At 47.7% G+C, this 23092-nt stretch overlaps 1 protein-coding gene across 2 annotated transcripts in view; it reads right to left on the minus strand.

The window, feature by feature from the left end:
• Positions 1-1527: 1527 nt before the first annotated feature.
• LOC308464498 (septin-4-like) overlaps positions 1528-23092 on the minus strand; it is a 32063-nt gene continuing 10498 nt past the window's right edge. The window contains exons 2-12 of one of the 2 annotated variants that reach the window (XM_080983846.1): positions 21435-21758; positions 20363-20456; positions 19063-19149; positions 18097-18220; positions 15998-16132; positions 14641-14758; positions 13249-13350; positions 12242-12338; positions 10147-10309; positions 3309-3408; positions 1528-2568 (exon numbers count right to left, since the gene is read on the minus strand). In XM_080983846.1, the coding sequence (XP_080839972.1) occupies positions 2509-2568; positions 3309-3408; positions 10147-10309; positions 12242-12338; positions 13249-13350; positions 14641-14758; positions 15998-16132; positions 18097-18220; positions 19063-19149; positions 20363-20456; positions 21435-21758 (1404 nt within the window). In that variant the 3' untranslated portion in view covers positions 1528-2508. Of the gene's footprint in view, positions 2569-3308; positions 3409-9755; positions 9997-10146; positions 10310-12241; positions 12339-13248; positions 13351-14640; positions 14759-15997; positions 16133-18096; positions 18221-19062; positions 19150-20362; positions 20457-21434; positions 21759-23092 lie in introns of those variants that run through there. The other variant, XM_080983847.1, reaches the window with a different exon arrangement.

Raw genomic sequence — 23092 nt, forward strand, 5'->3', positions numbered from 1 at the left:
GCAGAGTCTTCGGCACAAGGTGACCATTGTGACGGTTCTTTGAGCTCTCAGGCAGGGGTTTCGGAGTCCCTGGCTGAATTTGGGCTCAACTCCAAATGCTGCAACAGCCAGACGTGCAGGCAGCTTAAAACAAAGAGAATTCAGGCATCGCCATCACGGAAACTAGCAGGTATCTCTGATGCGAACAAGCAATAGAGCCTTCACTGCCAGATGAAGCCTATTCCAGATGACTAGATGCTGGTAATATGAAGGGGTCTTTGCAATCCTCTTTTGCCCAGCGGTTTCCTGTAGGGGCCTCTGGCAGAGCATGTTCAATGTTCCTTATTCCAACGTGAAGTGAGGTTCTCCCAATTCTTTGGCTGCACAGGGGCCCCCGATATTTGGCACCCACAGGTGCCTGGCATCCGCCCACCTGCTCAGGTCTCTTCCTTCTCTGTGGTTGATGGAGAGAGAACAGCAAAGGTAGGGGTGGCTCATTGACTTAACGTAAAAAAAGGGGGCCTAGATATTTTAGGAGGCCCATCCACACTGAGCTGCGCATGCAGGCCCCAAGCAAACAGACTTTGTGAGGGTGCGTCCAGACCAGGGTTTGTCCTGCTTCTTCTCCAGATCGTTCCCCATGGAGGCCACTTCTTGAAACAGGAGATCTGCTCCACCTTCCACATGGAATGGGCTTGGATTCCAGCATCCTTCCGACGGTCCGTTCCGACAACCCCAGGGAGAAGGCTGTGCAGAGGAGCTGGTGGCTTTGACAGCACCTCTCTGCCCCCTGAGTCCATCTCTCACCACCAGCCCCTTTTCACACATGAAAAGTGAATGTACGGTTTGGAGACGGGGTATTGTGCAGCTTGGCTCGCTGACTCGATCTCTTCAAGCTTAGCATGGCGCATGGATGCTCAGCAGAGATGGGGGTTTGCAGCAGGCTCACAAACACGGCTCCGAGGGATGTCCGCAGCATGCAGAAGCAGCCTCTGAAAAAGGTGTCGCTGAAGTTTATAGACCTCTTGGAAGATTTCTGAGCAAATTAGGCCACAGAGTAGAGGTTCATTCTGCGATTTGGCTCCAGTTCAGGTGTATTTGACTGAGCAAGAAAACACACCCTGATGCTCTCCTAGTTTGCGCCAGAAACCCTTATGACACAAAGAAGTAAATTTCTCAGGCCAATTGTCCTGAATAAAATTAACTTGCAAAAAAAAAATAAAAAATTCTTTTAATTCCGTGTTTTGTTTTGAGCATTTCTCAATTATGGGAGGGTTGTTGGGTTTTTCACCCCCCCCAAAAAAAAAACAGGATATAAAATAAATGTATTTCATATTCATAGGAACAAAGCCACCAAGGATTTCTTGGGTGCAAAAAGATATTGAATTCCCATTCATTTTAATTGGAGACCTTGCACCAGTTGACACCCATAGCCTTTCTTAAAAAATATTAAGAGGAGCAAAAAAAAAAAAAAGTCAAATTTTAAAACAACCCCCTGAGATCGCCTTACCCCATTTATGCCCACTTGACTGCTTCAGTCAGCAGAATATCCGTTCTGCCCTTTTAAAAACTCCAACTTTTAGCACAGCAACATCTACACTTTGGAACTCCCTGCCTATTGACATCAGGCAGGCACCTCCACTGTACTCTTTTCGGCTCCTGCTAAAAGCATTCTTGGTTAAACAAGACTACCCAGATGTTTAGAAAGCCGGTGCAAGTTTTAATCTGTTTTTAGTTTACTGTTACTTTAACTTTCCGAAAGTCTTAAATTATCACTGTCACTTCTTATTGATAAAATCATTGTTCTATCTTTTTGGTAAATTGCTTTGAGGGTGATTGGGAGGTTTTTTACAATCAAGCGCTGTATAAATTTTCTGAAATAAATAAAATTTGATCTCTCAAACAGGCAGTTTGATAATGCATCTGGGTTTCAAATTTGTAATTTCACCTATAAAGTGCCCCGTCATAAGTTTTCAGCAACAGGGAGGGCAGAGGGTGTGTTTGATCAGAGAAGTGACTCATATTAAAAAGAAAAAATCTGGTACCTAGCCAGAGGCAAAAGCTAAGGTTGCCGTGGTGGGATTTGCTGGGCAAATGATCCGAGGACACACATTGCCATCAGCTAGAAGTGAAAAATCCGTGTTTGCTGAATCCTTCTGCAGCTGGAAAAGGAGTTGGAAAAGGAAAAGAAATTGTACCCAAATCATTATCGCGACGGCTGCCAAAGGGTTCAGGTCAGGCAGGAGAGCAAGAGGCAGAACATTCTCACATGCTGGAGAGTCGCAGGCAGAATCTTTGGCGCCCGGGTGAGCTCCTCGTTCCTTAGGAAATCTGATCTAGAAGCAGGGCGGAGTGTCGGTTATAAGGCGATGATCATTGCATCGGATGACCGTTAGCTTAAGGTGCAAGGTGCATCGTCAGGGCCAAGCGCTGGGGAGGGGCAGATGGAGCAGCTGAGATGTAAACATTTTGTGTCTCTGGGGGGCGCAAGGAGCAAAGGTGTTTTTGCAGGATCTGAGGGGTCGGGGGCTAGTGGGCATCTTCCATCTGTCGCTGGATTTTCTGCAACATGTCCTGCATTCGGCGTAACTGAAAAGTGGGGAGGGAATCAGACCTGAGTTGCAAGGCACAAACATTATGCACCCCCCTTGATACTGGGCCTGGGTCTTTTAAATTGTGGCTCTGTTCCCTCTGACGTGGCGTCCTCTAGCCATAAGCCACAAGGAAAACACTCCACCTTGGGATTTAGAGGAAGACATGCCAATTTATTTTGGTGGTTAGCAAATTCATATATAGGCTGTTCTGAATTTAGGAAATTTCGGAGCGGTTAAATCTGGAATCACTCATACTGTCGAGGGTTTGGTGGAGTCAGTCTGGATGATGCCCTAAGTCCCTTCCAATTCTTGGGGTCCTGTACCCAGTGAGGCTTGCAATCTAAGGCAGGAGGCTGCCAGACAAGTTCGTGACTTTAGATGGCTGCTTAAGTGTCCAGCATCCCAAAAGAATGAGCTCAGCTGAAAGAGCTACCACTAAGTGATGGGGCCCTGCAGGCTAACAGGCCGGACCCACAGGGGCCAAAGGGAAACCCTCAAGGAGGACTTGGAGCTATCTCCTCTCCTGTGGTCTCCACCAACTGCTATTCAAAGGCATTGCTGCTGCTTCCGAATGGGGGCAGCCCTCTCCATGAATATGTGCGGTCCTCAAAGTTGGTGGGCCCCACTGCCTCCTGCGGCCGCGAATTCTTTGTCTGTTTGGGGACTTCCCAGCCCTACTGGGTTCCCATCTCTTTCGCTCTCATCTGACCTGCAGGTAACCACCATGCCACTCACCTCGTCGTCCTTCTCCCGGATCAGCTTCTCTGTCTCCACATCTGGTGTTGAGGGGATGGCCGGAATGGGGAAATCTGTCCCACTTTCTCTTGTCAATTTGCTATTTATTTATTTCAAAGAGAGAGAGAGAGAGAGAAGCCATCAAAGCCAAAAGCAGCAAAGATGTGTTTGCACCCACCACCACCACCACCCCAACTCTACAAGACACAGCTGTTCAGAGATGCCTAAACAACTGACTCTTCTCCACCCCACAATGAGGTCCTTAAATTTACTCACTTAACTATCATCCTACAAAGCTGTCACAAAGACATCCAACAATTAAAATGGAGAGTAACACCTTGGAGGAGGGAAGGGGAAAGCCCAGTGTCAGGCTCTTAGGGAAAGTGTTGCTCTCAAATCGCTCTTCACCCCGCAAAGCTTACCTAAATAAGTAGGACTTTCTGAGCCTCCACAGCGAACCAGAGTGTTGAACCTCCTCTGGGAACTCACTCCAGAGTCTTGGGGCTCTTGCAAAGAAGGACTTTCCTCCTCTGTCGGTCTGCTCCAACAAGGGATGTTCTTAAGGAGCATCTAGAGATACAACAGGTTTTCCCCCACCCAGTTCTGGCTGGGCTACAACGCCCAACAGCAGCAGCAGACCTTGGGGCTCTCAAATTCCAGTGGCGTCCTGTGCAATGCCAAAATTCGGCACCCCTCCGCCTTGTGCTCTCCATTCTAAATCATAGTTGTTGCGCCTCCCCACCCCCCGCAAAGTGGTTTTGCTCCCCTCAATCCATGTCTGCCATCAGCCCCAGTCAGCATTGCCAATGGTCAGGGATCCTGGTCTGCAAGCCCAGCCAGGTCGCTGAGCACCTGTGGGCCAAGTTGAACTGCGGAACTCGCTCCCACAAGATGTAGCAATGGCCACCAGCTTGGATGGCTTTAGAAGAAAACTAAGCAGATTCATGGAGGAGAAGGAGGAGGAAAGCTACCAATCATGGCTACCAGTTCTCCCTCCCCTGGCAGAGGCAGTCTGCCATGGGGAGAGTTGTTGTGGCCAATGTGTAGACAGGATGCTTGACTAGGTGGGTCTTCTTAGGTTCTGATAGGTGGCTTTCAAAAGATGGAAGTGCAAGATAAGTTCTGCTGACGAGGAGCTCACGGTGGGTGTGCAGCTACAGACACCCCATTTTGCTTTTTCTTTGGTGGGGTAGTCTAAGTCCAAAAAAAGGACTGTCTTCTGCAAAGGACGACACCTGGCTTGGCATTCAGTTGGTCCCAGGTTCACGCCTCCAAACTGGTTTCTCCAAGCAGGGCTGGGAGAGGCTTCCTCTCTGAAAGTCTCTGCAGACGCTGCTGCAAGTCAGTGTAGACAATACTGGGTGCATCTGTCTCAATAGAAGCTTTCTATATAATATTTCCATGGCTTGATAAGTGGCCGAAGGGCAGAGATGTTGTTGCAAAGGCAGATTAGTGGATTTGGAAGAGGGGGATTAATGGGGTATGCAGGGAGATGGTTATATTGTGCACTATATGCTTGTGCAAATATACCATTTTTTTAAATGTTAGCAGGGGCTCATGACATTCCCAAGCATATGCATCCTACCCATTCAATTTCTCTCCAACTTTTTCTTACCCACCCCCAGTCACAAGCTCCTGCGATGGAGAGAAGCATTAAAAGTCAGGGCACATCCCCAAAGGTACCATCATGGAAAATGGTCTTCGGAGAAGCGCTGGTTCTCGGTTCACGTGGGAACCCTATGCCGTGTCAAGCCTGCTGAGAGATGCGTTTCCTGGGTTTTAGATGACCCTTGGGGTGTGTACCTCCCAACTTTGTCATTCTGTGAGTCTTATGTTCCATCCACAGGCCCCTTCCTACTCCCTCTCGCCTCTGAATGTAGTACCACAATCCTGCTTTGTCCCCACCCTAAAGGGTTCTTAGGGTAGCAGCAGAAGTTATGGGATGACCCAGAGCATCTTGGCCAACCACCATAAAGGATACTGATGCTATAAGAGGGCCAGTGTGTGCAGTGGTTAGGGAGTCAGACTCGGACCTGGGAGAGACCAGGATTCAAATCCTTACTTGGCCAAAAAGTTCACTGGGTGACCTTGGGCCATTCTCTGTCTTCTCTCAGACTAGACTACCTCACAAGATTGTTGTGCAGATCATATGAGGAGCAGAACCATGTACATCACCATGAGCTCCTTGAGGCATAAATGCGATAATTGAAATAAATAAATGCAGTGCTGCTCCGTAGAGTCATCTGGATCTGGTGACAGTCTAGACCAGGCATAGGCAAACTCCGGCCCTCCAGATGTTTTGGAACTACAATTCCCATCATCCCTAGCTAACAGGACCAGTGGTCAGGGATGATGGGAATTGTAGTCTCGAAACATCTGGAGGGCTGGCGTTTGCCTATGCCTTGTCTAGACCCTCTGAACATTTCAAGGCTGACCTGCAAGTTCAGCGCAGTTCCTGATCCCCCAACCAAACTCTCCAATGCTCTGGAGAGTAACTGAAGTGGTGTGAAAGAAGAACATGGCACATGGCCTTGAGGAATGAGGAGTGGGCTGTGGGCAGCCATCTGCCAAAGATTATTTAGCTGTGATTCCAGCACTGAAGGGGGTTGGGCTAGATGACCCTTGGGGGTCCCTTCCAAGTCTACAATTCTATGATCCTGTTCTGATGCACTCCGTCAAAAGCCAGGTTGTGCAGTGTATCAATGCCCCCATTCCTCCACACAGCAGACTTAGTGAGGTGGAGGGCAAATCCATGACACAGGCTTCCCCATTTCCCACGCACCCCCCATCCTTGTGCTATGACTTCTGCAGTTGTCCAGTGATGGCAATACGACACTCAAAAATCTCCTTTGCCAACCCTTGCTGGGTGAGAATCTACTTCAGGGGTGGGAAACCTCCAACCCATGAGCCAAATTGGGCCTAACAAGGGTGCCTGTTTGACCCACGAGGCCGTTGCCCACAAGCCATGCCCTACATTTAAAGGGCTGTCACGTGATGACTTTTCAGCAGAGTTTGGATGGCCATCTATCAGGGATTCTTTAGGTGACTCCGGGGGCGGGCGGTGTCCTTTCCAACCCTACAATCCCAGGGCATCCAGCCTCAGCCTATTAGTGGGCCTTCAAAGCGCTTTCCAAGCCCTGGAAGGTGCTTTGAAGTCCCTGCAATCATCGCCTGACGAAGGGGCCCGCCACATTCACGACTGGTGGAGAAGCATCACCACTTCCAGCACTGATTTTGGGCAAGATTGCGCTGATTTCGGGCAAGATCTCAACCAAATGGACACCATCTTGTCCCAAGTTGGTGGTATTGCTTCTCTGTCGTTGGTGGGGGGGAGCAGGCAGGGCATGCCGCCTGAGGGCTTCTGCTGCCTGAGGCAGAGGCTTTACCCTGCCTTATAGGTGAGTTGGCTCTGACTTGACATCATTGTGACATCACATGATTGACAGCCTGCACTGACAACCTTCTGGGGCTGTGTAGCAGAGGTGGGCGGGGCCAGAGGCGAAGCTGGGCTCACCCAACAGCAGTTACCTTCCTTTGATGTCTTTATGGCCAAATTCTCCCTTGCTTGTGAAGCTCCCACCCACTTCAACAGAGCTGACCCCAAACCACATCCTATATTGTTGTTTTCTCTCCTGTTAAGGAACAACTCCTCCCTCAATCCCCCTCTCATCCCCTCCCCAGCTGCAGGCATGGCTATTTATGCTCACAACAACATCACCCCTTTGCCAGGTGTGGGGCAAAAGGCCACATGGCCCTTTGGGGTCAATAGTGTCGTGCCAAATGGGGGGTGCACTCCTCCCCCCCAAAAAACCCACATTTTGCTTTCCCACAGACACAAGGCAAGGGTCCGAGACAAGGATGGGTTAGAAAGAAAATAATTTATGTAAAAATGCACGGACGCCAGACAAAACACAGGTCTCCAGGAGAGAGAGAAAGAGCGAGAGAGAGAGAGGAGGAGGATGTTGGTGGCGCAGCCCCAGGGTGGGGGGCGGGTGGGAAACGCTGCGCGGATCTTCGGCCAGGAAAAGGGACCTCAGTCGCTCACTCCATAGAACAGTCGCTGCAGCAGAGTCTCAAAGATGAGGAGTCCCTCCTTGGTTCCCCCAAAAAGATGGCGGCAAGCAGAACAAGGGAATTGAAACACTAGGCTTAGATTCACCATCAGGGAAACCAAGGCAGAAGGCGGCTGAGACATTGCAGGGGGTTGGGCTAGATGACCCTTGGGGTCCCTACTGACTCTACAATCCTATGTTTCCCATTATGTTGGTCTTGCCCCTTGAGATTTTGTGGGGGGCTCATGGCTGAAGATGCAGACAGAGTGAGGGGAGTGCAGAATAATACCCTAGACAACTGAAAGGCCAAACCATGGGTTGTGTAGGCAGAGCTTCTGGTTTGGGTGTGATGCACGTAGAGGCATACATAGGGTCCCCTGGGCCCTTGGCAAGGAGTTGTATCAGCACCCCCCATAAGAAAAAAAAAACCACTTTATTGCAATTGCCACATTAGAAATTACAGTGGTGCCTCAGTTTTTGAGCGTCTCGGAAGCCAAACGTTTCGGTTTTTGAACGCCAAAAACCCAGAAGTAATTGCTTCCATTTTCGAACGTGCTTTGGAAGTTGAATAGCTTATGCTGTGTGTTTTTCAATTTTTCCAATTGAACTTGCAGCCAGCCCTTTGAGCCTTGGTTTTCAAACGTTTCAGAAGTCGAACGATCTTCTGGAATGGATTACATTTGAGAACTGAGATACCACTGTACTACATTTTACACAGCCCTAGTAGTCAAAGCGTCCAGAGTGAGGGCAGGGCAGAAGGAAAGAAAAAATTGCATGCCTTCGTGCCACAGTTCAAGACGGCTTCTCCTGGATAAGATCTCGCCTTATCAGCGATGGGTCTGTGGCCACTCACGCCACACACTCCCTAGTCTGGTAGGTGATTTTTGCCACCCCCCACTTGTTTGGTCTACGTCCCTGGCGGGGTCTGGCTTCGCCAACCCCTAGGTACACCTCTCTCTGTGTGTGTTGTGTGTGTGTTCCCCTGTCCTTTGGCCGAGTGACAGGAATTCCAACTCCAGGGAGCAAAAGGGCAGTCACAGAATGTTGGCAAACTGCAACTCTCGTTGAGAAAGTGAGAGGTCAGTTTAGTTGGGGATCAAATGCAAGCAGAGCACGGTTGGCTGGAAGGGGGCAGAAGAGGAAGGCGGCTAAGAGCAGAGGAGATCCAGAACGGGGCAAGAAGCTAGCAGCCCAAGGAAAGGAAAAGGGTCATGGGCTAAGAAGCGTGGAGATCAGGGAATCACGAGAGGAAGGGGCAAGATCTGAGAGAAAGAGGGATGTGGAAAAGAATGAATGAAGGAGCTGAGGAAGGACTTGGGTAGCAGCAAGGTAGGTGGGCCGTACATGCTTCTGGGATGGAAGGAGAGGGTGGGGATATGAGCTTCAGAGACCGAAAGGCTACAGACCAAAGAGGAAGAAAGCCACTAGGGGGAGCTAGAATTCAATCTACCGGTTGGAATTAACCAAAGCAAACTCATACTGGGGAGTCCCTGGGATGACCACCTCCAACCTGGAAACACCCAGATGTTCTGGACTAAAACTCACGCAGCACATACCCTGTGGAACTCCCTCCCACAGGAGGCAGTGATGGCCACCAACCATGATGGCTTTAAGAGAGGGTTAGACAAATGAATGGAGGAGAAGATGGCTACTAGTCACAATGGCTGTTCTCTGCCTTCACGGTTAGAGGCAGTGATGCTTCTGAAATGTTGCTGCTGGAAACTCCCATAAAAAAACATCTGGAGGGAAACTGCTTAGCAGGGGCTGCCCTAGGGGAATGGTTACTGATTCCTCCTTCTTACGGAGGGAGGCCTCTCTACCCTTGATCACTTTTAGGCTACTCAGCCTGAGGACAGGGCCTGTTATTGCGGTTGATCTCTTATCTAGTTAGTTCATAAGATTTATACATCCCTTGATTGCAAAACAAAGCAAGACATCACACCCGGTTTACAGAAAGAATTAAAACAATAAAACCACCAGCGGTTAAAAAGAGCTACTGAAAAATAATTAAAATCAACAATAAGCTGAAAACCAGAATAAAGCACACATCAATGTTCTGCGTACCTGAGTAGGCTTGCCTAAATGGAAATGTTTTTAGCAGGCCACCAGAAAGAGTACAGCAAAAGAGCCAGCCTAAGTCAAGAGGCAGGGAGTTCCAAAGTGTGGAACACATGCTATTTCCACAAAACTAAGCAATCAAGTGGGTGTATAAGGGGTAAGGTGATCCTGCAAGTAAACTGATCCCAAGTTGTGGGGTTTGTTTGCTTGTTTGTTTGTTTGTTTGTTTGCTATTGTTGTTGTTTTTGTAATCCTTTAAGAGAAAAGGGGTGGGGAGCAGGCAGTTTCTTAAAAAAATAATGCTCCAAATAAATAATGCTCCAAATAAATAATGCTCCAATTGTGAATAATTTATTAAAGTTGCAAAATGGTGGCCTGTTGTGGTTTTAATAAACTCAAGTCCTGCTTTGGGGGGCGGGGGCTAAAACAATAGTGTTTTTTGGGGTTTTTTAATAAAAAAAGAAGAGATAATGATCTTGGAATCGTAGGCAGCGCTAACCTTCCTGCTGAATCCTTCTCTCTCTCTGTCTTACACCCTTGCCCCAGCTGGGGGCACTGTCCATCTCTCCGCCTGATGCCTGTTATTAGGGTGGAGGGGGCAAGAGCATGTTATTGAGGTCGGGGAGGGGGAGTCGCGCTCCGTCCCAGAGCGGGGGCATATCCCCCCCACTCCCTGATCCCGCCAGCCCCAGATAACACATGCAAGCGCACACAGGCTAACGGCTTACTTGCGATTCCGCTCTTTGACCACCATCCTGGTCATGCTCTGGATGCACTGCGCCCGGTAGTTCTCATAGTGGGTCTCCCGCGTCACGTCCTTCAGGTCCTGCATGTGGGTCCTCACCAGCATGGTCCGCAGCTTGACAAAGTCACAGTGCAGAGGGTTCTCCACTGTGCAGGAGAAGGCAGCATTAGCAGGCGGAACTCCCCACCACATGACATGGTAACAATGCAAATTAAGACGCCTTTAAAAGTGTGTTGGGGTGGGGGGGATTGTACAAATTCGTGGAGGAAAAGAAGTCTGGTTATTGTGTGGCTACTAGCCATGATGCTCCTGAATAGCATTTCCTGGAAGACGCAGGAGGGGAGAGGGCTCTTGTTTTTGAATCCTGCTTGCGGGTTTCTCACAAAGGCATCTGGTCAGCCACTGTGAGAACAGGGTGCTGGACCCAGGAGGGCTTTTCTCATACAGTGGTACCTTGGGTTACATACGCTTCAGGTTACATACGCTTCAGGTTACAGACTCCACTAACCCAGAAATAGTACCTCGGGTTAAGAACTTTGCTTCAGGATGAGAACAGAAATAATGCGCCGGCAGCGTGGCAGCAGCAGGAGGCCCCCATTAGCTAAAGTGGTGCTTCAGGTTAAGAACAGTTTCAGGTTAAGAACAGACCTCTGGAACAAATTAAGTACATAACCAGAGGTACCACTGTATTCCAGCTTCCAGATCCAATTGTTCAGGGCCAGAGCAGGCATTCTAAAAGGACATGGTGTGATGTCATATCATTCAAAGCCCCACCCCAACCCACCATTGCCACTCTTCTTTATTGGCTGATACTTGGGGAGGGGGGATGGATAGAGGGGGACACACATCAGGTCACATGCCTTTTTCCTCTGGATGTTACTAGAGAGATGCAAGGAGATGGTTCAAGGCTATTCCTTTCTCTGCACACAAGCCGTGCATTCCTCTGAACACCTGTAGTTCAGGACTCAGGAAGGAGGAAGAGGACAAAATCTTTCTGGGACTTCTACCCCACTGCTTGCAAAGGTAAGACACCCCACTGCCAAAATTAATTATTTCAAGCCCCTGTAACTGGTCATTAATTCAACCCTTGATCAGTTTTGGGCTGGCTTTGCTCTGCTTCCTGCATGGGCCCACTAAGCAATTTGTTGTTGCTGCTGCTGCTGCTGTTGTTATTACAATTACCACTACAAAGATTTCTATACTGCCCTTCATCCGAAGATCACAGGGCCATTTACAATAAAAACACAAAAATGCATACCATAATAACAAACTAAAACAATAACCGCCCACCAACAGTTTAACAGGCTAACTAAACAAAGGGATGAGAGGAGAGGAATGTTTTTGCCCGGTGCCTAGAAGATATGTAATGAAGGCCAGCCTCCCTGGGGAGAACATTCCATGAGTGGGGAGCCACCACAGAAAAGGCCTGTTCTCGTGTTGCCGCCCTCTGGAACTGTTATGGAGGAGGCACATCAACAAAGGCCTCAGATGAAGAAGCTCAAGGTGGCAAACATGGTTCACCTCCTTCACGTTTTATCCTTGCCTCAACCCTGTGAGGTAGGTTAGCCTGAGAGTAAGTGACTGGCCCAAGGTCACCCAGTGAGCTCCATGGTTAAGTGAGAATTTGAACCCTGGTCTCTCCCAGGTCCTAGTCAAACACTCTACTCAATACATCACGCTGCCTCTCTTGAGATCAAGCTCTGGCCTAGTTTGGGCATCATGGAAAGTCAAACGTTTGTTTGATTGATTGATTGATTGATTGATTGATTGATTGATTGCATTCATATCTCACCTTTTCCTGCAAGGAGCTCAAGGTGACGGACATACTTTTCATTCCCCCCCCCCCCATTTTCTCCCTACAACAACCCTGAGAGGGAGGTTAGACTGAGAGGCAGTGGCTGAGCTCAAGGTCGCCTAGTGAGATTCATGGCTGAGTGGTGGGGATTTGGTCTCCCAGGTCCTAGACCGACACTCTAACCACTATGCCATGCTACCTCTTGCCTCCAAATTCGAGATGAGTGGCTTTCCTTGCAGGCACAGCAGAACCAGCACAATCTAGGAAGGGCTCTGTTGGTTACCTTCCACGATGCCCCATGGATACAGCCTCCCACGGATCCGCCGGCCTTTCGTCTCCACCACCGTGTTGCTCCCAATGACGGCGAAAGGGATGCTCTCCTGGAAGAGAACCTCATGGTCAGGGGCCTCATAGCATTGCAAGAACACAAGTGGCTGTTTGCAAAATATTAGGAGCACAGAAACAGGTAAGGGATGGCTCAGGAGGTTTCTGGCCTGTGTCACTGTGAAAAGCATTCATTTGTAAATCTGCTCCATCCATATTTAAATATATATATATTTATATTGCACCTTTAAGGAGTTCAAGGTGGCATATGTGAGTCTCCTGCACCTCCTCATTTAATCTACACAACAACCCTGTGAGGTTGGTTAATCTGAGAGGCAGTGACTGGCCCAAAGTGAGCTTCAGGGCTCAGTGGGATTCAAACCCTGCTCTCTCAGGTCCTAGTCCAACACTCTAACCGCTACACCACCCCGGCTCTCCATTTCCACCTTAACGGAATGTTAAGTGGTCATGGGGTGTAGCTCAGTGGCAGAGCATCTGCTTGGCGTGCAGAAGGTCTCAGGTTCAATCCCCAGCAGCATCCACAGGTAAGGCTGAAACCTGAAACCCTGGAGAAGCTGCTGCCAGTCAGTGCAAAGAATACTGAGCTAGATGGGCCAGTGGTTTAACACTATATAAAGCTGAATTTCAATGTTCTTACATTTTCACACACACACATACAGTGGTACATCAGGTTACATACGCTTCAGGTTACAGACTCCACTAACCCAGAAATATTACCTCAGGTTAAGAACTTTGCTTCAGGATAAGAACATAAACCGTGCAGCAGCAGCGCGGCGGCAGTAGGAGGCCCCATTAGCTAAAGTGGTGCTTCAGGTTAAGAACAGTTTCAGGTTAAGTACGGACCTCCAGACCGAATTAAGTTCTTAACCAGAGGTACCACTGTATAATGTATTTAAACAGGCATTTCAACACACATTTTTTCACAAAATATACCCTCCCCCTCACCTTGAGGGCTTGATCCTGAAGCTTGAAATCCTCATCTTCATCCGAATCACATTCAGGAAACTGGTAGATGCGGATCCCAAACTGATCAATTTCATCGCGGATCTGAAGAAGAGGAACTTAAAATTTATACACAGCTCAACTGTAAAGAGCAAACAAACTTCAAAGCACTTTACACACACACACACACACACACACATAAAAAAAAGATTTTAAAAAATTTAAATTGCCAATAAGTAAAACTAGCAACAAGCATCTAAGACATTCGAAAAGTTAAAATAACAATAGACTCTAAAAGCAGATTAAAACTCGCTTCAGCTTTCTAAACGTTTTGGCAGGCTTTTCTAAACAAAAATGTTTTTAGCAGGTGCCAAAAAGAGGGCAGTGAAGGCGCTTTGCCTGACATCAAGAGGCAGGGAGTTCCAAAGTGTAAGTGCCATACAACTAGATCCGGGTTCTAACAAATGCAGAACGAGTATTACGTGGCGTCTGTTCCACCAACTGAGTGGGTGTGCATGGGGTAAACAAATTACTAGAATCCTAGAACTGTAGAGTTGGAAGGAACCCAAAGGGTGATCTAGTACCCACTGCATCTGGTTGGCCACTGTGAGAACAGGTTGCTGGAGTAGATGGACTCCCTTTGGCCTGACAGTAGCCACGAGGCTCTCCAGATGCTCCCATGGCCAGTGTGAGAGGATCTCAGGTCACAGCAGATATCCTGGGGCAAAGGCGCTTCTCCTGAACTTCCCACCGCCCGGGAAAGTTGGCAGGGCCACCAGGAAAAAGGTTTTTAAATATACTTTTAACAAAAAAACCAGAGGCATTTTTGTTAGGTATAATTGGAGACGAAATTCCTAAAAAAGATGTAAATTTATTTATGTATGCTACAATGGCAGCAAGGACACTTTTGGCCCAGAAATGGAAGCAGCAGGAACGTCCAACAATGGAAGAATGGCAGACTAAGATGATGGAATATGCAGAATTGGCAAAGCTGACGGGGAAAATCCGAAATCAGTGCGGCGAACTGTTTGAAAAGGACTGGAGTAAATTCATACAATATATGAAAGAAAACTGTAAACATTTGAAAACGTTTGTAGGTTTGAGTTGAAATATTTTGTAATGTTAATATTGGGATCTGGTTTACATTGAATGAGGTAAATTTTATTAAGAAAGAAAGAAGGTAAATAAGTGGTAATAGAAATGCTAAGATGTAAGTGATTATTTATGAAAGCCAAAGAGTGGGATGGGGGGGAAGTCGAAGCTCAGTTTGAGCATTGTTTTTTGTTTATGAGATTATGCAATGGAATGTGATTATGGTAAAATGTAAACTCAATGAAAATTATTATTTAAAAAAAGGAAGGTCCTCATCTTCCCTCCCCGCTCCCAATTCCTCACCTTGTTCTTCATCCTCTCGACCTCGGAAGGCATGAGAGTGTCCGCTTTGGCTAGAACGGGAACGATGTTGACGCGCTGGTGGAGAGCCTTCATGAACTCGACATCCAGAGGCCGCAGCCTGCCAAGGAGAGACAAGGCAAGTCTCAAGTGTACAGCGCACGCGCACACACGCACGCGCGCGCACACACACACACACACACTGTTTGTGTTAAGTTGATTCAGCTCAGTTCAGAGGATGGCCGCATCTGGCTGTGCTCTGATGTCCATCGATCCCACCTTCGTCACCAGTGTTAAGTTGTGGGCGAACATATCAGACGACACAGCGATTCTTCCAAAACAGCTCTTTATTTGTAAGCTGGAACAGAACTGAACTGAGGAGCTCAGTCAGCCTGCTTATATAGCGCTCCACTAGAATGCAACAGTAACCATTTTCTGTAACTAGCCAATCACTGAACGTCACTTTCGATCCTTCATTTGCATACAAACTATCCAATCACTGAATGTCACTTTCGATCCTTCATTTGCATAACTATCTACAGTATCCCCCTGCTGGCCCAGGGTGAGAACTTCAGTACATAACAGTTTGGGGAAGACTCAGTGGCAGAGCAACATGCAGAACATCCCAGATTCATTCCCCAATGGCATCTCCAGGTAGGGTTTGGAGACACTCCTGCCTGAATCCCTGGAGAGCTGCTGCCGGTCTGTGTAGACAAAACTAAACAAGAGGAGCCAATGGTCTGACTAGCATAAGGCAGCTTCCTAATTAATCCAGCTCTCTCTTCTCAACCATAAGGACTAGAATCTTTGTTTTTAGGGGAAGGCCTGCAGCTCAGTGGTAGAGCTTGGGAGACAGACCCCTGCCTGATAATCCTGGAGAGCTGCTGCCAATTAGTGTAGACAGCACTGAGCAAGGCAGGCCAATGGTCAGACTGAGTATAAAGCAGCTTCCTGTGGCTCTAGGCTTAGTTTCTGTTTAGTTTTTTTTTTTAGGTGGTTTATAAAATTTTCAAAACACAGTAAGGAAAACTTCAAAATTGTATTTTCTTTGCTGCATAATGAGCCCAGGTGATGTGGTTCAAGATGCACACTGAGGTCTTAGCTGATTGTTTTGCAACATCACCAAGTTTTGTCTTTCTATTCAAATTATTTCTTTGAATCGTAGAATTGTGAAGCTGGAAGGGACCCCAAGGTTCATCTAGTCCAACCCCGCATGGCTTGCATTGGGAGGGTTGGACGTTTTGCAACAATTTGGGACAGATCCGTCAGTTTCAGCTTCTCATCTGCCCAATTTTTAGTTGAGTTCTGCAATCATCCCATGCCCCTCCCAGAGCCCAGGCAGGCCAGACTCAGCTCGTACCCGTGGCCAAAGGGTGAGATGAAGTAGAGGCAGCAGTGGACGCGGTTGTCCAGGATGTTCTTCCGGTTCAGGCCACTCTCGTCCCGGAAGTACTGTTCAAACTGCTGGTCTACATAGTCAGCCACAGGCTTCCAGCTGCAGAGGGAATTGAGTAGGCTTTAGAGAGCAAAGAGTCCCCAATGTGGTGCCCACGGGCGCTAGCGTGCCCACCAGCATTTTCCATGGCACGTACAAAAGGCGTGAGTAAATATCCTGAGTTCACCCAGCCCCATACCTAATCAGAATCTAGGCAAGTCATCTGCTATGGCTTCTGTATTTATTTGTTTGTTTGCTTACTTGCTTCTCTACTGTTATTATAATCATATTTTTGTCTGTTTTTACCATAGCAACTCAAAGCGGCTTACAACTATTTTAAACAAACCAACACAAGCAGACATTAAAAGCAACATTAAAAAAATCTAAAAGACAATTGCGTTCTGAAAAATTAGATTAAAACATTTCACCCGAACGAAAAGGCCTTCGATAATTAAAAGCTAAAGACCTGGTGTAAAAGGAAAGCTTTGCATTTCCTATTTTATATTTATATTCATGATTTAGATTTATATCCCACATTGTTCTTTCCAATGAGCTCAAGCTGGGGTACATAACTCTCTCTCTTGCTCCTCATTTAATCCCCACAACAACCCTATGAGGTTGGTTAGGCTGAGAGGCAGTGGCTGGGCCTTCAAGGTCACCAAATGAGCTTCAAGGCCAAGTGGGGATTTGAACCCTGGTCTCCCAGGTCCAATTCCGACACTCTAACCAGTACACTATGCTGGCTCCCTTGGCTTCTGTACTTTCCTATCCTGAGCAATGGGTAGGACTAGGGTGGCAGCCATTTTTTAGGAAGATCGTCAAAAATCTACACTTCTGACAAGGGTTGCCATGAGTCCAGATTTTCCCGGACATTTCTGTGATTTCCACCCGGAAGCAATTTCCAAATTTCACAGGGCTGCCTGTGAAGACGGTTCATAAACTTCAGCTAGTGCGGAATTTGAGCATATTACACCGATCCTGGTCCAACTGCACTGTCTACCAATTATCTCCAGGCCCAATTCAAACTGCTGGTTTTGACCTATAAAGCCTTAAACAGCTCAGGACCACAATACCTCAAGGACCGTCTCTTTCCAGATGAACCTACCCGGACCCTGAGATCATCTTCTGAGGCCCTTCATTGTGTGCCGCCTCCTCAAGAGGTCCAGAGGGTGGCAACATGAGAACGGGCCTTCTCTGCAGTGGCTCCCTGTTCATGGGATGCTCTCCCCAGGGAGGTTCACCTAGTGCCTTCATTATACACGTTTAGGCGCCAGACAAAAAAGTGACATCCAATGCCCTTTTAAAATGTGTTGGGGAGGGGAGTTTTTTTTTTTTTTTTTTTTTAATTATGGTGTATTTTGTGTTTTTATATTGTGATTTTATGTTGTAACCACACTGAGACTTGCGGGTATAGGGCAGTATACAAATTTAATAGTTAGACAGATAGATAATAATAATAATAATAATAATAATAATAATAGTAGTAGTACAGTCGCACCTTGGAAGTCGAACGGAATCCATTCCAGAAGTCCACTCAACATCCAAAATGTTCAGAAACCAAAGCGTGGCTTCTAATTGGCTGCAGGAAGCTCCTGCAGCCAATCGGAAGCTGCGGAAGCCCTGTCGGACGTTTGGGTTCCAAAGAACGTTCGCCAACCGGAACACTCACTTCCAGGTTTGCGGTGTTCGGGAGCCAAAACATCCGAGTACCAAGGCGTTCGGGATCCAAGGTATGACTGTAATAATAATAATAATAATAATAATAATAATCTCCCCTAGATGAACCAGTTTCACTGGCAGATCAAGGCACTGCAGCTCTCGCCTGAATCCTGCTCCCATGGGATTTACCTGCCTCACAGCCAGTTAGACTTTGTCTTCCACATATTATTTTTATCCCTCCTTGGCCCCCACCCAAAGGTCAATGGCTTAATGGGATTCCCTCCAAGCAGCTCTGCTGAGAAGCTGCCAGGGCTAATTCCTCTCTGCTTCTCTGCTGCCCCCCACCCCTCGGGAGGTGGCCGTACCACTCTGTGTTGTTCAAGGCATCTCCAAAGCCTGGTGTGTCCACGATGGTCAGGCGCAGTTTGACGCCCTTCTCCTCGATGTCCACCACATGCTTGGTGATCTCCACCGTCTGGAGGATCCGTTCTGGCCGTGGGGAAGACGGAAGGAAGGAGTTCAGAACATGGGGGGGGGGTTGAGGAGGAGGAGCAGGGGGCCCAGAGGGAGTAGGAGAGGATACCTCACCCTCAAACCCTGAGAATCCCTCTCTGCCGAGAACATAACCGACAAATCAAGGCTGGATGCGTCTGACCAGGTCAGCGTTCTGGGTATAAGAAGCAGTGGCCGTCCCATCCTCCTCACTGCTTCATCACCAGCATCTAAGTATTAGAGGTAGACTATTCCTAAACATGGAGGGTTTCTTTAGCTGTTAGCAGCCGCTGGCTGGCATGACCCCCATGAGAACTGCCTTGCAGGGGTCTGCTGAGCCCAGAAAGGCCTGCAGCTCAGGGTTAGAGCACCTGCTTTGCACCCAGAAGATCCCAGGTTGCATCCCAGGTAAGGCTGGGAGTGCGTCCTGCGTGACACCCTGCTGCTGCCAGTCAGTGTCAACAATACTGAGATAGGTGGATCCATGGTCTAGCTAGATATATGCTGCTATGTCTTAAGGGAAAAGCCATAGCTCAGTGGCAGAGAATCTGCTTGGCATGCAGGAGGTCCCAGCTTCCACTCCCACTGGCATCCTCCAGGTAAGTCTGGGAGAGATTCCCTGCCTGAAACCCTGGAGAGCTGCTGCCAGTCAGTGCAGACAATACAGACCCAACAGCCTGACTTGGTAGAAGGCATTTTCCTATTCCACTGGGAGCCAGCCAGATTCCCCTGTGCAGCCTGAGAGCAACATCCCCACCTGCTTCCCCAGTTTAAATCTTCCGCTGTGTCAGAACAGGGGCAAAGGCTGGTTCAGAACTCCCACCGACCGACTGACCTACCTTCGGCATTTAAGAGTTTGCGGTCTTTGTACAAGTCTGTGAGGAAAAGGCTGTTCACCAGGGTGGACTTCCCAAGCCCGGCCTCTCCTGCGAAGAGAAAGTGGAGGGGGGGCAAGCAAGATCACTCAACAGGAAGTTGGATCCTTAAGAATCAGACTTTTGGGAAGAAAAGGAAAAGTGCAGACCAATGATAGCTTTTTAAATAAAGAGAACAAGCTCAGGCCATGTTCAAGGTGGTACTATTTATTATTAAAAACTAGGGACCAGTTTACATTTGAGGTCACCTTATCCCATATGTGCCCACTTGACTGCTTTGATCTGGCCCTCAAAGGACCTGTTGATGGCATTTTACCATTGTACTGTGGAGAGTGTATTAACTTATGGTCTCTGTGTGTGGTTTGGGAGCTGCACAGCCAGGGGGAAAACATGCTGTCCAGGGTTGTAAAGACTGCAGAGAGAATAACTGGGTGCACTCTTCCCACCTTAGATCAAATCTATGCTTCCAGGTGCCATAAGAAAGCTGCAGAGATAGAGCAGGATAGTGCACACCCTGGAAATGATCTCTTTCAGCTTCTGCCTTCTGGAAGAAGGTACAGGGTTATAAAGACTAGGACTAGCCGCCTGAGAAACAGTTTCTACCCAAATGCAATTCTGGTTCTAAACGCAGTATATACTCTATAGTATATTGTATTTTAAAATGGGGTTTCAGAGTTTTTAGGAGTTTTTGAATGTCTTATGTAGATTTTTCAATTTCATTGTTCTGTATGGGACAATGACAATAAATATATCGTATCGTATCATATCGTAAATACATTGGATATCCACAAGTTCTAGTGTCATGGGGGGGCTTTCTCTATCCTCTTTTCTCATGCCATGCCTAATTCCACACACTTCCATCATGTCTCCTTCTACTCACTTTTCCTCTCACCTTAAAAGCCCATTTCTTCATAAGGGAGTTACTAGTGTGGATGACTATGAGGGAAAAGGCTAAGGCATCCGCCCTGGGGTGGCAGCTTTGCCCTCTGATGTGCCACCACACTCTGCCGGCCGCAATTTCCATCCTGATCTGGTACTGGCCAGAATGCAGTCCCCGGAAGGTCTGTGAACCACCCAAAAGTGCGTTGGAAGTGCTCCTAAACGTACAGCTTCAACATAAGTTGGCAGAGAGCTAGAAACTTGATAGCCTGTTTTAATCAGAATTCATTGTTGTGCATTGCACTGGCTCTACCTTGAAATATTCATGTGTAATTGAGAAGGCAGGAAGTGGGAACAGCTGCCCCCCCCTCAAGTGCCCTGGTACCTGCAACCATGAGGGTGAAATCGAAGCCTTTCTTCACAGACTTCCGGTGGACTTGATTGGGGAGCGTGGCAAAACCCACATACTCTTTGTCATCCTGGAGGGAGGGAGAGAAGGAAGGAAGGAAGGAAGGAAGGAAGGAAGGAAGGAAGGGGAAATGTGTGGTTAGAAGAATCTCAGAATTCCAAACAGCTGGAACAAGTCAGTCCAAACCACTTATTCATATACTTCTTGTTATTTACAACCCATCCTGTCCTTGAGAGGCCTGGCCTAGCAAAAGGTTTTAAAGACCCTGCAACAAAAATCATATGCTATATATTGCCTAAGAGAGAAACACCACCTAACTGGACAGTCCTACACGCGCCCACTCTGAAGAAAATCCCATGGAGTTTAATGTGTGCTGGGTATGCTCCACATGCTGTATTTCTACCATCTCCAGCGAGGTCCTCCCAGAGATCACCCGTGAGATTTATCAGTTTATTTAGAACACTTCTTAGCCACCCTTCAGCCAAAGCTTCCACCAAGGTAGGGTGGGAAAAAGTGTGAAGGAGATGAATTTGCAGAATGGCTGAAAAACACGTTAACATAACAAATGACAGGAAGGCAAAAGAACGCATGTGCCACGCCCACGAAAGCTAAGCACCCGCCATTTTAAGAAATCTAAACTGGATTGAGGAACCTGCACTCAGAAGACGGGGCGAGCTTGTTTTCTGTCACTCCAGAGGGCAGGACCCATACAACTGTACTTGAATGACAAGAAAAGAAGACTCTGACTAAACATTAGGAAGGGCAAGAGCTGATCGGCAGTGGGATGGACTACCAGGGAAGGTGGAAGATTCCCGTTTGTTGGAGCTTTTTAAAGAGAGGTTGGCCATCTACTGGCGATTCCTGCATTGCAGAGGGTTGGTCTGGATAACCCTTAGGGGTCCCTTCCAATCCCACGGTTCTATGAACCTCAGGAGATGAGGCCAAATATGCCCACCTCAACGCCAAGAAGTTTGGAGCTGGTTGTGTATGGAAAGCTTGAGAGAAGGAAAGCCAAAGTGAGATCCGGGAGGGAGTGGGGGTTGCATACCTCATCAGACTCATAGGGGTCCAGCCTGCCCCAGGGGCTTCTGGGACGGGACGGGCTGGGGGGCGTTGGAGCAGCCATGTGCTGCTTCAGATCCAGAGGCCGCGGGCGGTGGAAGCCCTTCTGCTCCTTCTCTTCCGAGGCCTCGTCGGGGAGGGTCCTGAGCGCCGCACTGGGGAACATCTCGGGCTCTGCGCCGCCGCCGCGGCCCCTGTCCTTCCAAGCCTCTCCCGGCTCCACACGGCGGAAGCCCTCCTCAGCCGGGTAGTCGCTGAGGAAATGGACCAGCTCGGCCTCCTCCGAGTCTTCCTTCAAGAGGTGCTTTATCTGAAGCAGCAGAGGAAGAGAACAGGAAATGCACGTAAACACAGGCTTTAAAACGGGGGTCTATCATGGGAGTAAAATGTGGGGATCACAACCCTTAAAACCTGCTTCCAGTTTTCTGAGGTTAAAGAACCACACAGGTGGTATCGCCCTCCTTTGCAAATGTCAAAACTCTTTCCTTCCAAAACAGGTAATTGTTGGATGGGTTGTGATAAACTTGGTACATGTTTATTGTGGGAATATAAGTTGGCACAAGATTTTTGGAATTTAATTTTGACAAAAATGATTAATATTACTATAGAGACTATAGGTTTGCTGTCCATAATCAATGTTACTGAATATTTCTGTTGATAGCAATGTACATATATAGTCAAAAGAACTGGTCTTATAGATGATCTTGGCAGCTCAAATAATTACGGCAGCACAATGGAAAACAGTCCAAAATCTTACACTGGACGCTTGGTATAACTCTGGAATACAGCTAGAATGGAGAAAATTATGCATAATTTGATATTTCAACAAGGACCAAAACCTCAAGGCGCTTTTTAATATGATTTCGCATTCCTTTGTTATGCAGCAAAACCATCATTTTCAAGGCAACTCTCATCACAAGCTTGGCAAATCTGGAACCATGCTTGATAATCAGAGAACGCTAATATTTCTTTCTTGGATTTGGCTATTTTAACCCATGTGCAACTGTACTCATTCAATGCGCCTATTTTATAGTTTTGTTTTCCATCTTTTGATTTCCATCTGTTGTTATAACAGTTCTCTCAGTTTTATGTACATTATTAAATGAAACAAACAAACTTTATAAAAGAAAAATATATGATCTGTTTATTTTCCTGATCTTGGTGCGATGAACTTTCTTCAAACTTTCTTTCTAACCAGGGCCGGCTCTAATGTTAGGGAGAGGGAAGCAGCTGCCTCAGGCAGCAAAATGTGAAGAGGTGGCAGTGAGGTCTGCAGGATGAAGCACCACTTGCCCTGCCCAATACTCCCCTGAGTTAGCACTGCACTCCCTGGTGCGGACAACGACACTGCCTGGTCACTATTGTTGAAGTCAGATACAACTACCAGTCGCATCACCTCATTTCCATCTAAGACAGCAAAATGTCTTGGGCCAATGCCACTTCTAGCTACCTGCAGCCTTCAGATCATAGCACAACTTTTGTTTAGGAAGCCCCACTGCCAATTCATGTCATGTCTCCCAAGTGCTAATGGTAGCAGTGTTGTAGCCACAGCAACCCTGGTAGACCTCTTTTTTTTCTTTTCCTTCCATTCAGGAGTCTTGCAAACACTGGGTCTGCCAAGATCGCATCTTGGCTCATTTCCCT

This window comes from Podarcis pityusensis (assembly GCF_964106645.2).
Source record: "Podarcis pityusensis genome assembly, chromosome: 15".
NCBI classification, from domain to species: domain Eukaryota; kingdom Metazoa; phylum Chordata; class Lepidosauria; order Squamata; family Lacertidae; genus Podarcis; species Podarcis pityusensis.